The sequence below is a fragment of the Oncorhynchus gorbuscha genome, unplaced genomic scaffold, assembly GCF_021184085.1.
Source record: "Oncorhynchus gorbuscha isolate QuinsamMale2020 ecotype Even-year unplaced genomic scaffold, OgorEven_v1.0 Un_scaffold_1461, whole genome shotgun sequence".
In the NCBI taxonomy this organism is placed as follows: domain Eukaryota; kingdom Metazoa; phylum Chordata; class Actinopteri; order Salmoniformes; family Salmonidae; genus Oncorhynchus; species Oncorhynchus gorbuscha.
In genome coordinates, this window is record NW_025746236.1 from 24767 (window position 1) to 48985 (window position 24219).

The 24219-nt window shown below is 47.2% G+C and overlaps 1 protein-coding gene across 2 annotated transcripts; it reads left to right on the forward strand.

The window, feature by feature from the left end:
• Positions 1–5292: 5292 nt before the first annotated feature.
• On the forward strand, positions 5293–18833 carry LOC124022872 (serine/threonine-protein kinase PLK1-like). Of its 2 annotated transcripts, XM_046337557.1 has the most exons (11): positions 5294–5558; positions 5681–6092; positions 7560–7728; positions 8571–8715; positions 12285–12378; positions 13967–14189; positions 16612–16755; positions 17349–17426; positions 17772–17926; positions 18057–18239; positions 18443–18833. In XM_046337557.1, the coding sequence occupies exons 2-11, from the start codon at positions 5730–5732 to the stop codon at positions 18632–18634; spliced, it is 1746 nt and encodes a 581-aa protein (XP_046193513.1). In that variant the 5' UTR covers positions 5294–5558; positions 5681–5729; the 3' UTR covers positions 18635–18833. The 2 variants fall into 2 exon arrangements, with proteins under 2 accessions (XP_046193514.1, XP_046193513.1); XM_046337558.1 differs by having other exon boundaries at positions 5293–6092; positions 16615–16755.
• Positions 18834–24219: the final 5386 nt, after the last annotated feature.

Consider the following 24219-nt stretch of genomic DNA (forward strand, 5'->3'; position numbering starts at 1 on the left):
ATATAGTTACTGTCCCCACTACAACACTGTGATCTATATAGTTACTGTCCCCACTACAACACTGTGATCTATATAGTTACTGTCCCCACTACACCACTGTGATCTATATAGTTACTGTCCCCACTACAACACTGTGATCTATATAGTTACTGTCCCCACTACAACACTGTGATCTATATAGTTACTGTCCCCACTACTACACTGTGATCCAGGTAGTGTGTGTGTGTATTCAGTGTGTAGGTCTAGTACCCGGTTAGTGTGTGTATTCAGTGTGTAGGTCTAGTACCCAGGTAGTGTGTGTGTGTATTCAGTGTGTAGGTCTACTACCCAGGTAGTGTGTGTGTGTATTCAGTGTGTAGGTCTAGTACCCAGGTAGTGTGTGTGTGTGTGTGTGTGTGTGTGTGTGTGTGTGTGTGTGTGTGTGTGTGTGTGTGTGTGTGTGTGTGTGTGTGTGTGTGTGTGTGTGTGTGTGTGTGTGTGTGTGTGTGTGTGTGTGTGTGTGTGTGTGTGTATTCAGTGTGTAGGTCTAGTACCCAGGTAGTGTGTGTGTGTGTATTCAGTGTGTAGGTCTACTACCCAGGTAGTGTGTGTGTGTATTCAGTGTGTAGGTCTAGTACCCAGGTAGTGTGTGTGTGTATTCAGTGTGTAGGTCTACTACCCAGGTAGTGTGTGTGTGTATTCAGTGTGTAGGTCTACTACTCAGGTAGTGTGTGTGTGTATTCAGTGTGTAGGTCTAGTACCCAGGTAGTGTGTGTGTGTGTATTCAGTGTGTAGGTCTAGTACCCAGGTAGTGTGTGTGTGTATTCAGTGTGTAGGTCTACTACTCAGGTAGTGTGTGTGTGTATTCAGTGTGTAGGTCTAGTACCCAGGTAGTGTGTGTGTGTATTCAGTGTGTAGGTCTAGTACCCAGGTAGTGTGTGTGTGTATTCAGTGTGTAGGTCTACTACCCAGGTAGTGTGTGTGTGTATTCAGTGTGTAGGTCTAGTACCCAGGTAGTGTGTGTGTGTATTCAGTGTGTAGGTCTAGTACCCAGGTAGTGTGTGTGTGTATTCAGTGTGTAGGTCTAGTACCCAGGTAGTGTGTGTGTGTATTCAGTGTGTAGGTCTACTACTCAGGTAGTGTGTGTGTGTATTCAGTGTGTAGGTCTAGTACCCAGGTAGTGTGTGTGTGTATTCAGTGTGTAGGTCTACTACCCAGGTAGTGTGTGTGTGTATTCAGTGTATTCAACATCTAAAAAGTCATCTTGAAAAAATAAATTCACAACAGGAATAATAGACTCATTTAAACAATACTATTTCCAGAAGATTCCTCAGGTATGACATTAGACATATTTCATATACACATCTGTCTCCAATTTGGTTTTTAGTGACAAAATACTCCTAAAAGCTATATAATTATTCTACTAAACCCTGTTAATGACATGCTAGCTCAATAGCTTTCTCAGTTAGCATGCTAGAAATCAAGCTAGGTAACGTTAGCTATCTCACTGGGGGTAGTAGGTAATGTTAGCTATCTCACTGGGGGTAGCTAGGTAATGTTAGCTATCTCACTGGGGGTAGTAGGTAACGTTAGCTATCTCACTGGGGGTAGTAGGTAACGTTAGCTATCTCACTGGGGGTAGCTAGGTAATGTTAGCTATCTCACTGGGGGTAGTAGGTAACGTTAGCTATCTCACTGGGGGTAGTAGGTAACGTTAGCTATCTCACTGGGGGTAGCTAAGTAACGTTAGCTATCTCACTGGGGGTAGCTAGGTAACGTTAGCTATCTCACTGGGGGTAGCTAGGTAATGTTAGCTATCTCACTGGGGGTAGCTAGGTAACGTTAGCTATCTCACTGGGGGTAGCTAGGTAATGTTAGCTATCTCACTGGGGGTAGTAGGTAACGTTAGCTATCTCACTGGGGGTAGCTAGGTAACGTTAGCTATCTCACTGGGGGTAGCTAGGTAATGTTAGCTATCTCACTGGGGGTAGCTAAGTAACGTTAGCTATCTCACTGGGGGTAGTAGGTAACGTTAGCTATCTCACTGGGGGTAGTAGGTAATGTTAGCTATCTCACTGGGGGTAGTAGGTAATGTTAGCTATCTCACTGGGGGTAGTAGGTAACGTTAGCTATCTCACTGGGGGTAGTAGGTAATGTTAGCTATCTCACTGGGGGTAGTAGGTAACGTTAGCTATCTCACTGGGGGTAGCTAGGTAATGTTAGCTATCTCACTGGGGGTAGCTAGGTAACGTTAGCTATCTCACTGGGGGTAGTAGGTAACATTAGCTATCTCACTGGGGGTAGTAGGTAACGTTAGCTATCTCACTGGGGGTAGCTAGGTAATGTTAGCTATCTCACTGGGGGTAGTAGGTAACGTTAGCTATCTCACTGGGGGTAGCTAAGTAACGTTAGCTATCTCACTGGGGGTAGTAGGTAACGTTAGCTATCTCACTGGGGGTAGTAGGTAACGTTAGCTATCTCACTGGGGGTAGCTAAGTAACGTTAGCTATCTCACTGGGGGTAGTAGGTAACGTTAGCTATCTCACTGGGGGTAGCTAGGTAACGTTAGCTATCTCACTGGGGGTAGTAGGTAACGTTAGCTATCTCACTGGGGGTAGCTAGGTAATGTTAGCTATCTCACTGGGGGTAGCTAGGTAACGTTAGCTATCTCACTGGGGGTAGCTAAGTAACTTTAGCTATCTCACTGGGGGTAGCTAGGTAACGTTAGCTATCTCACTGGGGGTAGCTAGGTAATGTTAGCTATCTCACTGGGGGTAGTAGGTAACGTTAGCTATCTCACTGGGGGTAGTAGGTAATGTTAGCTATCTCACTGGGGGTAGTAGGTAACGTTAGCTATCTCACTGGGGGTAGTAGGTAACGTTAGCTATCTCACTGGGGGTAGTAGGTAACGTTAGCTATCTCACTGGGGGTAGCTAGGTAACGTTAGCTATCTCACTGGGGGTAGCTAGGTAACGTTAGCTATCTCACTGGGGGTAGTAGGTAACGTTAGCTATCTCACTGGGGGTAGTAGGTAATGTTAGCTATCTCACTGGGGGTAGCTAGGTAACGTTAGCTATCTCACTTGGGGTAGCTAGGTAACGTTAGCTATCTCACTGGGGGTAGCTAGGTAACGTTAGCTATCTCACTTGGGGTAGCTAGGTAATGTTAGCTATCTCACTGGGGGTAGTAGGTAATGTTAGCTATCTCACTGGGGGTAGTAGGTAACGTTATCTCACAACCGGACCAAATGAACCTGATTCAACATGTTCTTAATATATAATATATAATAATATATGCCATTTAGCAGACGCTTTTATCCAAAGCGACTTACAGTCATGTGTGCATACATTCTACGTATGGGTGGTCCCGGGGATTGAACCCACTACCCTGGCGTTACAAGCACCATGCTCTACCAACTGAGCTACAGAAGGATGACTTGATTATCACACTCTCTGTCAAAAACTTGAAAATCAATATTGCTTAAAAACATAAGCTATATAATTCACTTTCCCTCCTGTTAACTCTTTGGGGTAGCTTGTGATAAAAAAAATGTACTGGTCATCTACAATACTATAGCCCCCTCTAGGGGGAACTACAATGTACTGACTATGGAATTACCCAAATGGACTGGTCATCTACAATACTATAGCCCCCTCTAGGGGGAACTACAATGTACTGACTATGGAATAACCCAAATGGACTGGTCATCTACAATACTATAGCCCCCTCTAGGGGGAACTACAATGTACTGACTATGGAATAACCCAAATGTACTGGTCATCTACAATACTATAGCCCCCTCTAGGGGGAACTACAATGTACTGACTATGGAATAACCCAAATGTACTGGTCATCTACAATACTATAGCCCCCTCTAGGGGGAACTACAATGTACTGACTAACCCAAATGGACTGGTCATCTACAATACTATAGCCCCCTCTAGAGGGAACTACAATGTATTGACTAACCCAAATTCACTGGTCATCTACAATACTATAACCTCCTCTAGGGGGAAGTACAATGTACTGACTAATAGCCCCCTCTAGGGGGAACTACAATGTACTGACTAACCCAAATGCACTGGTCATCTACAGTACTATAGCCCCCTCTAGGGGGAACTACAATGTACTGACTATGGAATAACCCAAATGCACTGGTGTAAATGACCCCCCCCCCTAATTACAGACAGAGTTACGTATAGAGTCATATAGACAGAGTTATACTTCTCCACATTTTAGCTACTGTTGTATCAATATGTTTTGACCATGACAGTTTTACAGTCCAGGGTTACTCCAAGCAGTTTAATTATTTATTACAATATTTAGTTGAGGTTTAGGGTTTAGTGAATAATTTGTCCCAAATACATTGCTTTTAGTTTTTGAAATATTTACGACTAATTTTTTCGTTTGCAGTACGTTTGCCAATCGGTTGTGCAGCCAGACTTGACAGATCCTGTTTCCTCATCCCTCTCAACCATACCATTTTTCAATTCCTCATCAATCTACGGGTCAGATCAGCCCTCCTCCTCGGCCAGAGCGTCCAGTCTACTCTCTGAACGGTCCTGATAGCCGAAACGCACTGAATTTACGAATGGACAATCTGACCAGTGCTCTGAATTTGTGTCCTCTGGCACTACAGACTGAGTTTACTAACACACCCAATATATGCGTGAACTTGTTTTAGTTGGGAAGCATGACGCTGCCTTTACCCTAACCTAAAACTAGTGGTGTGAACTACCTAAAACTAGTGGTGTGAACTACTTAAGTAAAAAATACTTTAAAGTACTACTTTGAAGTACTACTTATGTTTTTACTTTACTATTTATATTATTGACCATTTTTACTTTTACTTTCACTACATTCCTAAAGTAATTGTCGTGAATTTGGTGAGAGAAGTCAGACTCATCAGTTTCAGACGGAGTTTACATTTGTCAACAGTTATATTGTTTATATTTACCTAAAACATTCACGTATTGTTTATCAGCGATGGATTGTAATAATAACGTTTTATAACGTGTTTTTCAAAGTCACACGACATAATATTATCTCCAAGGTGCGTTTGTGAAAATACAAACTACTACATTTCCCACAATTAATTTTGGTTATCGTCTGGTTTTTTTATTTGATCGGTGATTGGTTCGAGTTTAAGAAAGATAGGGGCGTTATCTACAGGATTTTAACCAATCGGTGCTCGCGCATATGAACTTCCTGCTCGCTAATTGGCTCATGGTTAAAACCTTCCCATGTTGCTTAGCGGCTGCAGCTTGTAATTTGAAATGGTCAGGACCAATCACAGGCGGCCGTAACGACCGGAGCAGCATTTAAACTTACAGCTAGCTAGTCGACGCTGTTGTTCAAACGAAGAGCGAAGTACACGGCGGCGGCGGTGGGAAAGAAAAAACATCATTTATTACCGTTTTGTTTTGTTTTTTGAAACACTATTCAAGTATATTTAGTTAAATCGATTGATTATTAGGTATCGTACGCTACATTTGAGCTAATTCGGGGCACCTGAATTGGTTAGTTTTTGATTTGAATTCAAGTGGTTTTGCTCGGAAGGGTGGCGAGCCTGTCTCAAAGTGATATATATAGATAAATATATTCGATTTATTTTATTTTTTAAATTATATATATTTTTCTTGTTATATTTTTGTTAACTTGTATCTTTTTTTCTGTTTTTATTTTATTTTTCTTCGTAAAGCCTTTAGAGCACTTTATTATTTTTTAAATAATAATATTATATATAAAATATGAGTGCGCCGGTAACCAAGGCGGTGAATCCGTCGACAACCGTCGACCCCAAATCGGCACCTCTCAAAGACATCCCAGATATTCTCCTAGACCCCCGGACCCTGAAGAAATACAGCCGAGGACGTTTCCTGGGCAAAGGAGGCTTTGCCAAATGCTACGAGATCACAGATCTGGAAACCAGAGAGGTTTTCGCCGGTAAAGTCGTCCCCAAAGCCATGATAGTCAAACCTCACCAGAGGGACAAGATGACCTCTGAAATCTCCATTCATAAGAGTCTCGACAATCCGCACATTGTGGGATTTCACGGCTTTTTCGAGGACGACGACTTCGTCTTTGTCGTGTTGGAGATTTGCAGACGACGGGTCAGTTCATTTTTGTAAATTGTTTACTTAAGATAAGTTGTTCTTTGCTATCAGTGTATTTTTCTACTAGTTTACTGTAGCTTGAAACGTCCTCGTCTAGTCAACAAGACTTGTTGTTCACCACAACTTGTCTACAGGGTGACTAGCTGGGATTATATAAGTAGTTTTTAGGTTTATTACTGCTGAATGAAAGTTATTTACAACTCGTGAACTTTAAAATTTAGTTATGATTGTGTGCAAACCACTGAAAGCTGTTTTTCTTGGCATGACAACTTAGGCTAAGTACATGTCCCCCCTCCTCCACAATCAGACATTCAGAAGTAAACCCTAAGAAGACAAGTTAACCTAGTGAGTTTATAATAGATGCTAACCCCCCTGTCTGTGTCCTCCCCCCTCAATCAGACATTCAGAAGTAAACCCTAAGACAAGTTAACCTAGTGAGTTTATAATAGATGCTAACCCCCCTGTCTGTGTCCTCCCCCCCCCCCCAAATAGACATTCAGAAGTAAACCCTAAGACAAGTTAACCTAGTGAGTTTATAATAGATGCTAACCCCTGTCTGTGTCCCCTCCTCAATCAGACATTCAGAAGTAAACCCTAAGAAGACAAGTTAACCTAGTGAGTTTATAATAGATGCTAACCCCCTGTCTGTGCCCCCTCAATCAGACATTCAGAAGTAAACCCTAAGAAGACAAGTTAACCTAGTGAGTTTATAATAGATGCTAACCCCCTGTCTGTGTCCCCCCTCCTCAATCAGACATTCAGAAGTAAACCCTAAGAAGACAAGTTAACCTAGTGAGTTTATAATAGATGCTAACCCCCTGTCTGTGTCCTCCCCTCCTCAATCAGACATTCAGAAGTAAACCCTAAGAAGACAAGTTAACCTAGTGAGTTTATAATAGATGCTAACCCCCCTGTCTGTGTCCCCTCCTCAATCAGACATTCAGAAGTAAACCCTAAGACAAGTTAACCTAGTGAGTTTATAATAGATGCTAACCCCCCTGTATGTGTCCCCTCCTCAATCAGACATTCAGAAGTAAACCCTAAGACAAGTTAACCTAGTGAGTTTATAATAGATGCTAACCCCCCTGTCTGTGTCCTCCCCCCTCCTCAATCAGACATTCAGAAGTAAACCCTAAGACAAGTTAACCTAGTGAGTTTATAATAGATGCTAACCCCCCTGTCTGTGTCCCCTCCTCAATCAGACATTCAGAAGTAAACCCTAAGACAAGTTAACCTAGTGAGTTTATAATAGATGCTAACCCCCCTGTCTGTGTCCCCTCCTCAATCAGACATTCAGAAGTAAACCCTAAGAAGACAAGTTAACCTAGTGAGTTTATAATAGATGCTAACCCCCCTGTCTGTGCCCCCCCTCAATCAGACATTCAGAAGTAAACCCTAAGAAGACAAGTTAACCTAGTGAGTTTATAATAGATGCTAACCCCCCTGTCTGTGTCCCCCCCCCAGTCTCTGTTGGAGCTACATAAGCGTCGTAAGGCTGTAACGGAGCCGGAGGCTCGGTATTATATGATGCAGCTGGTTAAAGGCTGTCAGTACCTCCACAACAACAGAGTGATACACAGAGACCTGAAACTAGGAAACATCTTCCTCAGCGACGACATGGATGTCAAGATAGGTATGCAGCGCACACACTCACTCCGTGTACGACTCACTGCAGAATGTACACCACTACACACTCACTCCGTGTACGACTCACTGCAGAATGAACACCACTACACACTCACTCCGTGTACGACTCACTGCAGAATGAACACCACTACACTCACTCCGTGTACGACTCACTGCAGAATGAACACCGCTACACTCACTCCGTGTACGACTCACTGCAGAATGAACACCACTACACTCACTCCGTGTACGACTCACTGCAGAATGAACACCACTACACTCACTCCGTGTAGGACTCACTGCAGAATGAACACCACTACACACACGATGGGCCGGTTCAGAATGAACACCACTACACTCACTCCGTGTAGGACTCACTGCAGAATGAACACCACTACACTCACTCCGTGTACGACTCACTGCAGAATGAACACCACTACACACACGATGGGCCGGTTCAGAATGAACACTACGGTGGGCCGGTTCAGGGTGTACGCCACGGTGGGCCGGTTCAGGGTGTACGCCACGGTGGGCCGGTTCAGGGTGTACGCCACGGTGGGCCGGTTCAGGGTGTACGCCACGGTGGGCCGGTTCAGGGTGTACGCCACGGTGGGCCGGTTCGGGGTGTACGCCACGGTGGGCCGGTTCGGGGTGTACGCCACGGTGGGCCGGTTCGGGGTGTACGCCACGGTGGGCCGGTTCGGGGTGTACGCCACGGTGGGCCGGTTCGGGGTGAACGCCACGGTGGGCCGGTTCAGAATGAACACACACACACACCTGGGCTGTATTCATTAAGCCTCTATACTCTGTACATCACCTTGTCTAAACACCTATCGGTCTTCTCCCCAGGTGACTTTGGCCTTGCCACTAAGATAGAGTTTGACGGGGAACGTAAGAAGACGTTGTGTGGAACACCGAACTACATCGCCCCGGAGGTTCTCTGTAAGAAGGGACACAGCTTCGAGGTCGACGTCTGGTCTCTGGGCTGTATCCTGTAAGTCAAACGCAGACTAGAACAAATGGCGCGGTATCCGTTTTCAAAGTTAATCTTTTTTATTTTATTTTACTAGAAAAGTCAGTGGAGAACAAATTCTTATTTTCAATGACGGCCTAGGAACAGTGGGTTAACTGCCTGTTCAGGCGCAGAACGGCAGATTTGTACCTTGTCAGCTCAGGGATTTGAACTTGCAACCTTTTGATTACTAGTCCAACGCTCTAACCACTAGGCTACCCTGCCGCCCCGGGGTACAGGCATCATACTGACTACCTGGTCACAATAAATTTAAACTGAGCAACAAACCACATTACTACTTACTGATACAAATCTTGTTTTAGAGTCATTACAAAACGCGGTCCTTTTTTTTTAATGCCAAGCTTGTGGACCGTACAGGGAGACGATACATATTCACCATCTCCCAATACTCTATCTGGGTCCAAGAGGCATCATACTGACTACCTCAACACATATTTAATACTCTATCTGGGTCCCCCAGTAGGACCACCTCAACACATATTTAATACTCTATCTGGGTCCCCGAGTAGGACCACCTCAACACATATTTAATACTCTATCTGGGACCACCTCAACACATATTTAATACTCTATCTGGGTCCCCCAGTAGGACCACCTCAACACATATTTAATACTCTTATCTGGGTCCCCCAGTAGGACCACCTCAACACATATTTAATACTCTATCTGGGTCCCCCAGTAGGACCACCTCAACACATATTTAATACTCTATCTGGGTCCCAGTAGGACCACCTCAACACATATGTAATACTCTATCTGGGTCCCAGTAGGACCACCTCAACACATATTTAATACTCTATCTGGGTCCCCCAGTAGGACCACCTCAACACATATTTAATACTCTATGTGGGTCCCAGTAGGACCACCTCAACACATATTTAATACTCTATCTGGGTCCCAGTAGGACCACCTCAACACATATTTAATACTCTATCTGGGTCCCAGTAGTGGTCTGTATTGTAACAGGCTCCATCTCTCTCAGGTACTCTGTAGTGGTTTGTAACAGGCTCCATCTCTCTCAGGTACACTCTGTAGTGGTTTGTAACAGGCTCCATCTCTCTCAGGTACACTCTGTAGTGGTTTGTAACAGGCTCCATCTCTCTCAGATACACTCTGTAGTGGTTGGTAACAGGCTCCATCTCTCTCAGGTACACTCTGTAGTGGTTTGTAACAGGCTCCATCTCTCTCAGGTACACTCTGTAGTGGTTTGTAACAGGCTCCATCTCTCAGGTACACTCTGTAGTGGTTTGTAACAGGCTCCATCTCTCTCAGGTACACTCTGTAGTGGTTTGTAACAGGCTCCATCTCTCTCAGGTACACTCTGTAGTGGTTGGTAACAGGCTCCATCTCTCTCAGGTACACTCTGTAGTGGTTTGTAACAGGCTCCATCTCTCTCAGGTACACTCTGTAGTGGTTTGTAACAGGCTCCATCTCTCTCAGGTACACTCTGTAGTGGTTTGTAACAGGCTCCATCTCTCTCAGGTACACTCTGTAGTGGTTTGTAACAGGCTCCATCTCTCTCAGGTACACTCTGTAGTGGTTTGTAACAGGCTCCATCTCTCTCAGGTACACTCTGTAGTGGTTTGTAACAGGCTCCATCTCTCTCAGGTACACTCTGTAGTGGTTTGTAACAGGCTCCATCTCTCTCAGGTACACTCTGTAGTGGTTTGTAACAGGCTCCATCTCTCTCAGGTACACTCTGTAGTGGTTTGTAACAGGCTCCATCTCTCTCAGGTACACTCTGTAGTGGTTTGTAACAGGCTCCATCTCTCTCAGGTACACTCTGTAGTGGTTTGTAACAGGCTCCATCTCTCAGGTACACTCTGTAGTGGTTTGTAACAGGCTCCATCTCTCTCAGGTACACTCTGTAGTGGTTTGTAACAGGCTCCATCTCTCAGGTACACTCTGTAGTGGTTTGTAACAGGCTCCATCTCTCTCAGGTACACTCTGTAGTGGTTTGTAACAGGCTCCATCTCTCTCAGGTACACTCTGTAGTGGTTTGTAACAGGCTCCATCTCTCTCAGGTACACTCTGTAGTGGTTTGTAACAGGCTCCATCTCTCTCAGGTACACTCTGTAGTGGTTTGTAACAGGCTCCATCTCTCTCAGGTACACTCTGTAGTGGTTGGTAACAGGCTCCATCTCTCTCAGGTACACTCTGTAGTGGTTTGTAACAGGCTCCATCTCTCTCAGGTACACTCTGTAGTGGTTTGTAACAGGCTCCATCTCTCTCAGGTACACTCTGTAGTGGTTTGTAACAGGCTCCATCTCTCAGGTACACTCTGTAGTGGTTTGTAACAGGCTTCATCTCTCTCAGGTACACTCTGTAGTGGTTTGTAACAGGCTCCATCTCTCTCAGGTACACTCTGTAGTGGTTTGTAACAGGCTCAATCTCTCTCAGGTACACTCTGTAGTGGTTTGTAACAGGCTCCATCTCTCTCAGGTACACTCTGTAGTGGTTTGTAACAGGCTCCATCTCTCAGGTACACTCTGTAGTGGTTTGTAACAGGCTCCATCTCTCTCAGGTACACTCTGTAGTGGTTTGTAACAGGCTCCATCTCTCTCAGGTACACTCTGTAGTGGTTTGTAACAGGCTCCATCTCTCTCAGGTACACTCTGTAGTGGTTTGTAACAGGCTCCATCTCTCTCAGGTACACTCTGTAGTGGTTTGTAACAGGCTCCATCTCTCTCAGGTACACTCTGTAGTGGTTTGTAACAGGCTCCATCTCTCTCAGGTACACTCTGTAGTGGTTTGTAACAGGCTCCATCTCTCAGGTACACTCTGTAGTGGTTTGTAACAGGCTTCATCTCTCTCAGGTACACTCTGTAGTGGTTTGTAACAGGCTCCATCTCTCTCAGGTACACTCTGTAGTGGTTTGTAACAGGCTCCATCTCTCTCAGGTACACTCTGTAGTGGTTTGTAACAGGCTCCATCTCTCTCAGGTACACTCTGTAGTGGTTTGTAACAGGCTTCATCTCTCTCAGGTACACTCTGTAGTGGTTTGTAACAGGCTCCATCTCTCTCAGGTACACTCTGTAGTGGTTTGTAACAGGCTCCATCTCTCTCAGGTACACTCTGTAGTGGTTTGTAACAGGCTCCATCTCTCTCAGGTACACTCTGTAGTGGTTTGTAACAGGCTCCATCTCTCTCAGGTACACTCTGTAGTGGTTTGTAACAGGCTCCATCTCTCTCAGGTACACTCTGTAGTGGTTTGTAACAGGCTCCATCTCTCTCAGGTACACTCTGTAGTGGTTTGTAACAGGCTCCATCTCTCTCAGGTACACTCTGTAGTGGTTTGTAACAGGCTCCATCTCTCTCAGGTACACTCTGTAGTGGTTTGTAACAGGCTCCATCTCTCTCAGGTACACTCTGTAGTGGTTTGTAACAGGCTCCATCTCTCTCAGGTACACTCTGTAGTGGTTTGTAACAGGCTCCATCTCTCTCAGGTACACTCTGTAGTGGTTGGTAACAGGCTCCATCTCTCTCAGGTACACTCTGTAGTGGTTTGTAACAGGCTCCATCTCTCTCAGGTACACTCTGCTGGTTGGTAAACCTCCATTTGAGACGTCTTGTCTGAAGGAGACCTACAACCGCATCAAAAAGAACAACTACACCATCCCCTGGGTGAGCTAACACCACCCATACCACTACACTACCCCCTGGGTGAGCCAACACCATCCATTACTACTACACTACCCCCTGGGTGAGCCAACACCACCCATTGCTACTACACTACCCCCTGGGTGAGCCAACACCACCCTCTACACTATCCCCTGGGTGACCCAACACCACCCATTACTACTACACTACCCCCTGGGTGAGCCAACACCACCCATTACTACTACACTACCCCCTGGGTGAGCCAACACCACCCATTACTACTACACTACCCCCTGGGTGAGCCAACACCACCCATTACTACTACACTACCCCCTTGGTGAGCCAACACCACCCATTACTACTACACTACCCCCTGGGTGAGGTAACACCACCCATTACTACTACACTACCCCCTGGGTGAGCCAACACCACCCATTACTACTACACTACCCCCTGGGTGAGCCAACACCACCCTCTACACTATCCCCTGGGTGAGCCAACACCACCCATTACTACTACACTACCCCCTGGGTGAGCCAACACCACCCATTACTACTACACTACCCCCTGGGTGAGCAACACCACCCATTACTACTACACTACCCCCTGGGTGAGCCAACACCACCCATTACTACTACACTACCCCCTGGGTGAGTTAACGCCACCCATTACTACTACACTATCCCCTGGGTGAGCCAACACCACCCATTACTACTACACTACCCCCTGGGTGAGCCAACACCACCCTCTACACTATCCCCTGGGTGAGCCAACACCACCCATTACTACTACACTACCCCCTGGGTGAGCCAACACCACCCATTACTACTACACTACCCCCTGGGTGAGCAACACCACCCATTACTACTACACTACCCCCTGGGTGAGCCAACACCACCCATTACTACTACACTACCCCCTGGGTGAGCCAACACCACCCATTACTACTACACTACCCCCTGGGTGAGCCAACGCCACCCATTACACTACCCCCTGGGTGAGCCAACGCCACCCATTACACTACCCCCTGGGTGAGCTAACACCACCCATTACTACTACACTACCCCCTGGGTGAGTTAACCACCCATTACTACTACACTATCCCCTGGGTGAGTTAACCACCCATTACTACTACACTATCCCCTGGGTGAGTTAACCACCCATTACTACTACACTACCCCCTGGGTGAGCTAACACCACCCATTACTACTACACTACCCCCTAGGTGAGTTAACCACCCATTACTACCACCCATACTACTACACTACCCCCTGGGTGAGCCAACACCACCCATTACTACTACACTACCCCCTGGGTGAGCCAACACCACCCATTACTACTACACTACCCCCTGGGTGAGTTAACCACCCATTACTACTACACTACCCATTACTACTACACTATCCCCTGGGTGACCCAACACCACCCATTACTACTACACTACCCCCTGGGTGAGTTAACCACCCATTACTACTACACTACCCATTACTACTACACCATCCCCTGGGTGAGCCAACACCACCCATTACTACTACACTACCCATTACTACTACACCATCCCCTAGGTGAGCCAACACCAGTTTCTTCATCTTCTCTCGTTTTTGTTCTGTAGCAAATCAACCCTGTGGCGGCGTCTCTGATCAAGAGGATGCTGCACGCCGACCCGTCCCAGCGGCCCACCGTCTCCCAGCTGCTAACCGACGAGTTCTTCACCGAGGGGTACATCCCCCTGCGTCTCCCCACCACCTGCCTCACCGTGCCCCCGCGCTTCTCCATCGCTCCCTCCTCTCTGGAGCCCAGCCAGAGACGCCCGCTCACCGCTCTCAACAACAAGGGTTAGATTCACACTACGTAGGGGTCTCTCTCCTTTCTTCCTTTCCTTTCTTCCTTTCCTTTCTTCCTTTCCTTTCTTCCTTTCCTTTCTTCCTTTCCTTTCTTCCTTTCCTTTCTTCCTTTCCTTTCTTCCTTTCCTTTCTTCCTTTCCTTTCTTCCTTTCCTTTCTTCCTTTCCTTTCTTCCTTTCCTTTCTTCCTTTCCTTTCTTCCTTTCCTTTCTTCCTTTCCTTTCTTCCTTTCCTTTCTTCCTTTCCTTTCTTCCTTTCCTTTCTTCCTTTCCTTTCTTCCTTTCCTTTCTTCCTTTCCTTTCTTCCTTTCCTTTCTTCCTTTCCTTTCTTCCTTTCCTTTCTTCCTTTCCTTTCTTCCTTTCCTTTCTTCCTTTCCTTTCTTCCTTTCCTTTCTTCCTTTCCTTTCCTTCCTTCCTCCTTTCTTCCTTTCCTTTCTTCCTTTCCTTTCTTCCTTTCCTTTCTTCCTTTCCTTTCTTCCTTTCCTTTCTTCCTTTCCTTTCTTCCTTTCCTTTCTTCCTTTCCTTTCTTCCTTTCCTTTCTTCCTTTCCTTTCTTCCTTTCCTTTCTTCCTTTCCTTTCTTCCTTTCCTTTCTTCCTTTCCTTTCTTCCTTTCCTTTCTTCCTTTCCTTTCTTCCTTTCCTTTCTTCCTTTCCTTTCTTCCTTTCCTTTCTTCCTTTCCTTTCTTCCTTTCCTTTCTTCCTTTCCTTTCTTCCTTTCCTTTCTTCCTTTCCTTTCTTCCTTTCCTTTCTTCCTTTCCTTTCTTCCTTTCCTTTCTTCCTTTCCTTTCTTCCTTTCCTTTCTTCCTTTCCTTTCTTCCTTTCCTTTCTTCCTTTCCTTTCTTCCTTTCCTTTCTTCCTTTCCTTTCTTCCTTTCCTTTCTTCCTTTCCTTTCTTCCTTTCCTTTCTTCCTTTCCTTTCTTCCTTTCCTTTCTTCCTTTCCTTTCTTCCTTTCCTTTCTTCCTTTCCTTTCTTCCTTTCCTTTCTTCCTTTCCTTTCTTCCTTTCCTTTCTTCCTTTCCTTTCTTCCTTTCCTTTCTTCCTTTCCTTTCTTCCTTTCCTTTCTTCCTTTCCTTTCTTCCTTTCCTTTCTTCCTTTCCTTTCTTCCTTTCCTTTCTTCCTTTCCTTTCTTCCTTTCCTTTCTTCCTTTCCTTTCTTCCTTTCCTTTCTTCCTTTCCTTTCTTCCTTTCCTTTCTTCCTTTCCTTTCTTCCTTTCCTTTCTTCCTTTCCTTTCTTCCTTTCCTTTCTTCCTTTCCTTTCTTCCTTTCCTTTCTTCCTTTCCTTTCTTCCTTTCCTTTCTTCCTTTCCTTTCTTCCTTTCCTTTCTTCCTTTCCTTTCTTCCTTTCCTTTCTTCCTTTCCTTTCTTCCTTTCCTTTCTTCCTTTCCTTTCTTCCTTTCCTTTCTTCCCTTCCTTTCTTCCTTTCCTTTCTTCCTTTCCTTTCTTCCTTTCTTCCTTTCTTCCTTTCCTTTCTTCCTTTCCTTTCTTCCTTTCTTCCTTTCCTTTCTTCCTTTCCTTTCTTCCTTTCCTTTCTTCCTTTCCTTTCTTCCTTTCCTTTCTTCCTTTCCTTTCTTCCTTTCCTTTCTTCCTTTCCTTTCTTCCTTTCCTTTCTTCCTTTCCTTTCTTCCTTTCCTTTCTTCCTTTCCTTTCTTCCTTTCCTTTCTTCCTTTCCTTTCTTCCTTTCCTTTCTTCCTTTCCTTTCTTCCTTTCCTTTCTTCCTTTCCTTTCTTCCTTTCCTTTCTTCCTTTCCTTTCTTCCTTTCCTTTCTTCCTTTCCTCTCTTCCTTTCCTTTCTTCCTTTCCTTTCTTCCTTTCCTTTCTTCCTTTCCTCTCTTCCTTTCCTTTCTTCCTTTCCTTTCTTCCTTTCCTTTCTTCCTTTCCTTTCTTCCTTTCCTTTCTTCCTTTCCTTTCTTCCTTTCCTTTCTTCCTTTCCTTTCTTCCTTTCCTCTCTTCCTTTCCTCTCTTCCTTTCCTTTCTTCCTTTCCTCTCTTCCTTTCCTTTCTTCCTTTCCTCTCTTCCTTTCCTCTCTTCCTTTCCTCTCTTCCTTTCCTCTCTTCCTTTCCTCTCTTCCTTTCCTCTCTTCCTTTCCTCTCTTCCTTTCCTCTCTTCCTTTCCTCTCTTCCTTTCCTCTCTTCCTTTCCTCTCAGCCTGGGGTTTAGTGTCTCCTTTCCTCCCTTCCTTTCCTCCCTTCCTTTCCTCCCAGCCAGGGGTTTAGTGTCTCCTTTCCTCCCTTCCTTTCCTCCCTTCCTTTCCTCCCAGCCAGGGGTTTAGTGTCTCCCTTCCTTTCCCCCAGCCCGGGGTTTAGTGTCTCCCTTCCTTTCCTTCAGCCCGGGGTTTAGTGTCTCCCTTCCTTTCCTTCAGCCCGGGGTTTAGTGTCTCCCTTCCTTTCCTTCAGCCCGGGGTTTAGTGTCTGTGTCTCTTCAGCAGGGACAGAGAAGGTGGAAAAGAAAGATGAGCCACTGCTCAGAGAGATTCCCGAGGCCACAGACTGCCACCTGAGTGACCTGCTGCAGCAACTCGACACCTGCAACGCTGCCAAGCCCTCGGAGAGAGGACTCATACGCATGGGTACGAGACACACACACACACACACACACACACACACTGCCAAGCCCTCGGAGAGAGGACTCATACGCATGGGTATGAGACACACACACACACTGCCAAGCCCTCAGAGAGGACTCATACGCATGGGTACGAGACACACACACACACTGCCAAGCCCTCGGAGAGAGGACTCATACGCATGGGTACGACACACACACACACTGCCAAGCCCTCGAAGAGAGGACTCATACGCATGGGTACGAGACACACACACACACACACACTGCCAAGCCCTCAGAGAGGACTCATACGCATGGGTACGAGACACACACTGCCAAGCCCACAGAGAGGACTCATACGCATGGGTACGAGACACACACACACACACTGCCAAGCCCACAGAGAGGACTCATAGGCATGGGTACGAGACACACACTGCCAAGCCCACAGAGAGGACTCATAGGCATGGGTACGAGACACACACACACATACACTGCCAAGCCCTCAGAGAGAGGACTCATTCCCACAGCCCAACATATCGACCTCTGTTAGGTATATGACGTGCTGTAGACCGGGTTCCTCTAACCCCTGACCTCTAACCCCTGTGTTTCCAGAGGAGGCAGAGGACCCAGCCTGTGTCCCCATCTTCTGGATCAGCAAGTGGGTCGACTACAGCGACAAATACGGACTGGGTAACTACTCTCTGTCACCATGGCAACCCTGTGTCCATGTCAACCCTGTCTCCATGTCAACCCTGTCTCCATGTCAACCCTGTCTCCATGTCAACCCTGTCTCCATGTCAACCCTGTCTCCATGTCAACCCTGTCTCCATGTCAACCCTGTCTCCATGTCAACCCTGTCTCCATGTCAACCCTGTGTCTCCATGTCAACCCTGTGTCTCCATGTGATGCTCTCTCTGTCACCATGGCAACCCCGTGTCTCCATGTGATGCTCTCTCTGTCGCCATGGCAACCCCGTGTCCATGTGATGCTCTCTGAATAGAGGGTTGTGTGTGTGACCTCTGACCTCTGTTGCAGGCTATCAGCTGTGTGACAACAGTGTGGGGGTGTTGTTTAACGACTGCACCAGGATGATGATGTACGCCGACGGAGACAGTCTTCAGTACATCGACAAGATGGCCGCCGAGAGCTACCTCAGTGTCCGCTCCTACCCCGCTACGCTATCCAAGAAGGTTAGCGTCGGTGCTAGTGCTTCTCTATGGCTGTGGCTAGCGTCAGGCTAACCTTCGGATAGCATTGGGACAAAAGTCCTTAGCCTCTTGGGTTAGAGCCAAGCTGACCTGTGACCTCTGCCCTCCCCAGATCACGTTGTTGAAGTACTTCCGTAACTACATGTCGGAGCACCTTCTGAAGGCGGGTGCCAACATCACGCCTCGTGACGGAGACGAGCTGGCCCGTCTGCCGTACCTCAGCCACTGGTTCAGAACCAAGTCGGCCATCGTCCTCCACCTCACCAACGGCACCGTGCAGATCAACTTCTTCCAGGTACTCCTCCTCCTTCCCTCTCGCTCCTTCCCTCTCGCTCCTTCCCTCTCGCTCCTTCCCTCTCGCTCCTCCTCCTCCGGCTCCCCGTCTCACCAAGTTATTGTGATAATATAGAGATCTCTCGGCTCCTCCTTCCCTCTCCTCCTCCTCCTCTCCCCGTCTCACCAAGTTATTGTGATAATATAGAGATCTCTCTTCTGTAGGACCACACCAAGTTGATCCTGTGTCCTCTGATGGGTGCTGTGTCCTTCATCGACGAGAAGAGAGACTTCCGGACCTATAAGACGTCTCTGATCGAGGAGTTTGGCTGCTGTAAGGAGCTGGCCAGCAGGATGCGATACGCCCGACTGATGGTGGCCAAACTACTGTCCTGCAAGTCCTCCACGCCTCACTGACCAACCATCTCCTCGCTCTGGCCCCGCAGCCAGGTGTTTACCCCCCCTCCTGACTATAATCTACTGTCTGCTGGCCAATCAGAATGCCTGAGGGGTGCTCAGGGTTGTCACAATAAGCCAGTCAGACGGCTGGATCTTCCAACGGTCTCTAATGTTGAAACAACGTCTTTATTATAGTCAAGTGGTCAGTCCCCCCCTGTCTGTCTCTCTGGTCTGTAATCCCCTATCCTGTCTGGTCTGTAGTTCGCCAGGTGAGGTGTGGTCAGTCTCCCCTATCCTGTCTGTAACCCCCTATCCTGTCTGTAACCCCTATCCTGTCTGTAATTCCCTATCCTGTCTGTAACCCCTATCCTGTCTGTAACCCCCTATCCTGTCTGTAACCCCTATCCTGTCTGTAACCCCTATCCTGTCTGTAACCCCCTATCCTGTCTGTAACCCCTATCCTGTCTGTAACCCCTATCCTGTCTGGTCTGTAACCCCTATCCTGTCTGTAATTCCCTATCCTGTCTGTAATCCCCTATCCTGTCTGTAATCCCCCTATCCTGTCTGTAATCCCCTATCCTGTCTGTAATCCCCCTATCCTGTCTGTAATCCCCCTATCCTGTCTGTAATCCCCTATCGTGTCTGTAAACCCCTATCCTGTCTGTAAACCCCTATCCTGTCTGTAACCCCCTATCCTGTCTGTAACCCCCTATCCTGTCTGTAATCCCCTATCCTGTCTGTAATCCCCCTATCCTGTCTGTAATCCCCCTATCCTGTCTGTAATCCCCCTATCCTGTCTGTAAACCCCCTATCCTGTCTGTAACCCCCTATCCTGTCTGTAACCCCCTATCCTGTCTGTAACCCCCTATCCTGTCTGTAACCCCCTATCCTGTCTTTAACCCCTATCCTGTCTGTAACCCCTATCCTGTCTGTAACCCCCTATCCTGTCTGTAACTCCCTATCCTGTCTGTAACTCCCTATCCTGTCTGTAACTCCCTATCCTGTCTGTAACTCCCTATCCTGTCTGTAACCCCCTATCCTGTCTGTAACTCCCTATCCTGTCTGTAACCCCTATCCTGTCTGTAACCCCTATCCTGTCTGTAACCCCCTATCCTGTCTGTAATCCCCTATCCTGTCTGTAATCTCCTATCCTGTCAGTAATCCCCTATCCTGTCTGGTCTGTAATCCCCTATCCTGTCTGGTCTGTAACCCCCTATCCTGTCTGTAACCCCTATCCTGTCTGTAACCCCCTATCCTGTCTGTAACCCCTATCCTGTCTGTATCCCCTATCCTGTCTGTAATCCCCCTATCCTGTCTGTAATCCCCCTATCCTGTCTGTAATCCCCCTATCCTGTCTGTAATCCCCTATCCTGTCTGTAATCCCCTACCCTGTCTGTAATCCCCCTACCCTGTCTGTAACCCCCTATCCTGTCTGTAACCCCTATCCTGTCTGTAACCCCCTATCCTGTCTGTAACCCCCTATCCTGTCTGTAACCCCCTATCCTGTCTGTAACCCCCTATCCTGTCTGTAACCCCCTATCCTGTCTGTAACCCCCTATCCTGTCTGTAACCCCCTATCCTGTCTGTAACCCCCTATCCTGTCTGTAACCCCTATCCTGTCTGTAACCCCCCTATCCTGTCTGTAACCCCTATCCTGTCTGTAACCCCCTATCCTGTCTGTAACCCCTATCCTGTCTGTAACCCCTATCCTGTCTGTAACCCCTATCCTGTCTGTAACCCCCTATCCTGTCTGTAACCCCCTATCCTGTCTGTAACCCCTATCCTGTCTGTAACCCCCTATCCTGTCTGTAACCCCTATCCTGTCTGTAACCCCCCTATCCTGTCTGTAACCCCCTATCCTGTCTGTAACCCCCTATCCTGTCTGTAACTCCCTATCCTGTCTGTAACTCCCTATCCTGTCTGTAACTCCCTATCCTGTCTGTAACCCCCTATCCTGTCTGTAACCCCCTACCCTGTCTGTAATCCCCTACCCTGTCTGTAATCCCCTATCCTGTCTTTAACCCCCTATCCTGTCTTTAACCCCTATCCTGTCTGTAACCCCCTATCCTGTCTGTAACCCCCTATCCTGTCTGTAACCCCCTATCCTGTCTGTAACCCCCTATCCTGTCTGTAACTCCCTATCCTGTCTGTAACTCCCTATCCTGTCTGTAACTCCCTATCCTGTCTGTAACCCCCTATCCTGTCTGTAATCCCCTACCCTGTCTGTAATCCCCTACCCTGTCTGTAATCCCCTATCCTGTCTTTAACCCCCTATCCTGTCTTTAACCCCCTATCCTGTCTGTAACCCCCTATCCTGTCTGTAATCCCCTATCCTGTCTAACACCCTGTCTGGTCTGTAGTTCGCCAGGTGAGGTGTGTAACGGACCGTGCTGACAGACTGTAACCCCCTATCCTGTCTGTAACCCCCTACCCTGTCTGGTCTGTAGTTCGCCAGGTGAGGTGTGTAACGGACCGTGCTGACAGACTGTAACCCCCTATCCTGTCTGTAACCCCCTACCCTGTCTGGTCTGTAGTTCGCCAGGTGAGGTGTGTAACGGACCGTGCTGACAGACTGTAACCCCCTATCCTGTCTGTAACCCCCTATCCTGTCTGGTCTGTAGTTCGCCAGGTGAGGTGTGTAACGGACCGTGCTGACAGACTGTAACCCCCTACCCTGTCTGGTCTGTAGTTCGCCAGGTGAGGTGTGTAACGGACCGTGCTGACAGACTGTAACCCCCTATCCTGTCTGTAATCCCCTACCCTGTCTGGTCTGTAGTTCGCCAGGTGAGGTGTGTAACGGACCGTGCTGACAGACTGTAACCCCCTACCCTGTCTGGTCTGTAGTTCGCCAGGTGAGGTGTGTAACGGACCGTGCTGACAGACTGTAACCCCCTATCCTGTCTGTAACCCCCTATCCTGTCTGTAACCCCTACCCTGTCTGTAACCCCCTACCCTGTCTGTAACCCCCTACCCTGTCTGTAACCCCCTATCCTGTCTGTAACCCCCTACCCTGTCTGTAACCCCTATCCTGTCTGTAACCCCCTACCCTGTCTGTAACCCCCTACCCTGTCTGTAACCCCTATCCTGTCTGTAACCCCTACCCTGTCTGTAACCCCCTATCCTGTCTGTAACCCCTATCCTGTCTGTAACCCCCTATCCTGTCTGTATCCCCCTATCCTGTCTGTAACCCCCTATCCTGTCTGTAACCCCTATCCTGTCTGTAACCCCTACCCTGTCTGTAACCCCCTACCCTGTCTGTAACCCCTACCCTGTCTGTAACCCCCTACCCTGTCTGTAACCCCTACCCTGTCTGTAACCCCCTACCCTGTCTGTAACCCCCTACCCTGTCTGTAACCCCCTACCCTGTCTGTAACCCCCTATCCTGTCTGTAACCCCCTATCCTGTCTGTAACCCCCTACCCTGTCTGTAACCCCCTAGCCTGTCTGTAACCCCCTAGCCTGTCTGTAACCCCCTAGCCTGTCTGTAACCCCCTATCCTGTCTGTAATCCCCTATCCTGTCTGGTCTGTAGTTCGCCAGGTGAGGTGTGTAACGGACCGTGCTGACAGACTGTAACCCCCTATCCTGTCTGTAACCCCCTATCCTGTCTGTAACCCCCTACCCTGTCTGGTCTGTAGTTCGCCAGGTGAGGTGTGTAACGGACCGTGCTGACAGACTATCATGTATCATGCTTCTGCCTTTTTTTACCTGTTTTTACGTGTGGGTTTTTCAACATGAAGCCTTTCCTCTTGTACAGAACTTTCCCGAAGGTTTCATTATAAACATGTTTTTAAAAGTTCAATATTCTTCCACATTTAATAAAGTCTTGAAAAATAGGTTGTGTTTCACTGGTTGTCGTCATTCACTTGAAAGCAGACTAAACTCAAAGCATTATGGGTAGGAAGTGTGTTACTGTAAACCTAGAATGGTGAAGAGAATACAACTGAACAGGGTGTGTTACTGTAAATCTATGTTTACATGTTGCTTTGGTTGAATGTTGCGGTAGGGTTGGTCTATAATGTAACCATAGACACCTCTGTGCTGTAAACCCCGACGACCAGCGTAGAAGTAGGGATATAATATAATTTTGCACGCCCAATTTTTCAGCTTGATTTTTTTTTTAAAGTTTGAAATATCCAATAATTTTTTTTCCACTTCATGATTGTGTCCCACTTGTTGATTCTTCACAAAAAAAATACAGTTTTATATCTTTATGTTTGAAGCCTGAATTGTGGCAAAAGGTCGCAAAGTTCAAGGGGGCCGAATACTTTCGCAAGACACTGTATCCCTGTTTGGTCTGGTTCCTGGAGCCTTCGATTCTCCTTTCAATATATCCCTGTTTGGTCTGGTTCCTGGGGCCTTCAACACTCCTTTCAATATATCCCTGTATGGTCTGGGGCCTTCAACACTCCTTTCAATATATCCCTGTATGGTCTGGTTCCTGGGGCCTTCAACACTCCTTTCAATATATCCCTGTATGGTCTGGGGCCTTCAACACTCCTTTCAATATATCCCTGTTTGGTCTGGTTCCTGGGGCCTTCAACACTCCTTTCAATATATCCCTGTTTGGTCTGGGGTCTTCAACACTCCTTTCAATATATCCCTGTTTGGTCTGGGGCCTTCAACACTCCTTTCAATATATCCCTGTTTGGTCTGGTTCCTGGGGCCTTCAACACTCCTTCCAATATATCCCTGTTTGGTCTGGTTCCTGGGGCCTTCAACACTCCTTCCAATATATCCCTGTATGGTCTGGTTCCTTGGGCCTTCAACACTCCTTTCAATATATCCCTGTATGGTCTTGGGCCTTCAACACTCCTTTCAATATATCCCTGTATGGTCTGGGGCCTTCAACACTCCTTTCAATATATCCCTGTTTGGTCTGGTTCCTGGAGCCTTCAACACTCCTTTCAATATATCCCTGTATGGTCTGGGGCCTTCAACACTCCTTTCAATATATCCCTGTTTGGTCTGGTTCCTGGGGCCTTCAACACTCCTTTCAATATATCCCTGTATGGTCTGGGGCCTTCAACACTCCTTTCAATATATCCCTGTTTGGTCTGGTTCCTGGGGCCTTCAACACTCCTTTCAATATGTCCCTGTTTGGTCTGGTTCCTGGGGCCTTCAACACTCCTTTCAATATGTCCCTGTTTGGTCTGGTTCCTGGGGCCTTCAACACTCCTTTCAATATGTCCCTGTTTGGTCTGGTTCCTGGGGCCTTCAACACTCCTTTCAATATATCCCTGTTTGGTCTGGTTCCTGGAGCCTTCAACACTCCTTTCAATATATCCCTGTATGGTCTGGGGCCTTCAACACTCCTTTCAATATATCCCTGTTTGGTCTGGTTCCTGGGGCCTTCAATACTCCTTTCAATATATCCCTGTATGGTCTGGGGCCTTCAACACTCCTTTCAATATGTCCCTGTTTGGTCTGGTTCCTGGGGCCTTCAATACTCCTTTCAATATATCCCTGTATGGTCTGGTTCCTGGAGCCTTCGATTCTCCTTTCAATATGTCCCTGTTTGGTCTGGTTCCTCTGGAGCCTTCGATTCTCCTTTCAATATGTCCCTGTATGATCTGGAAACGCCTCGGAGCAACAACGGCTCAGC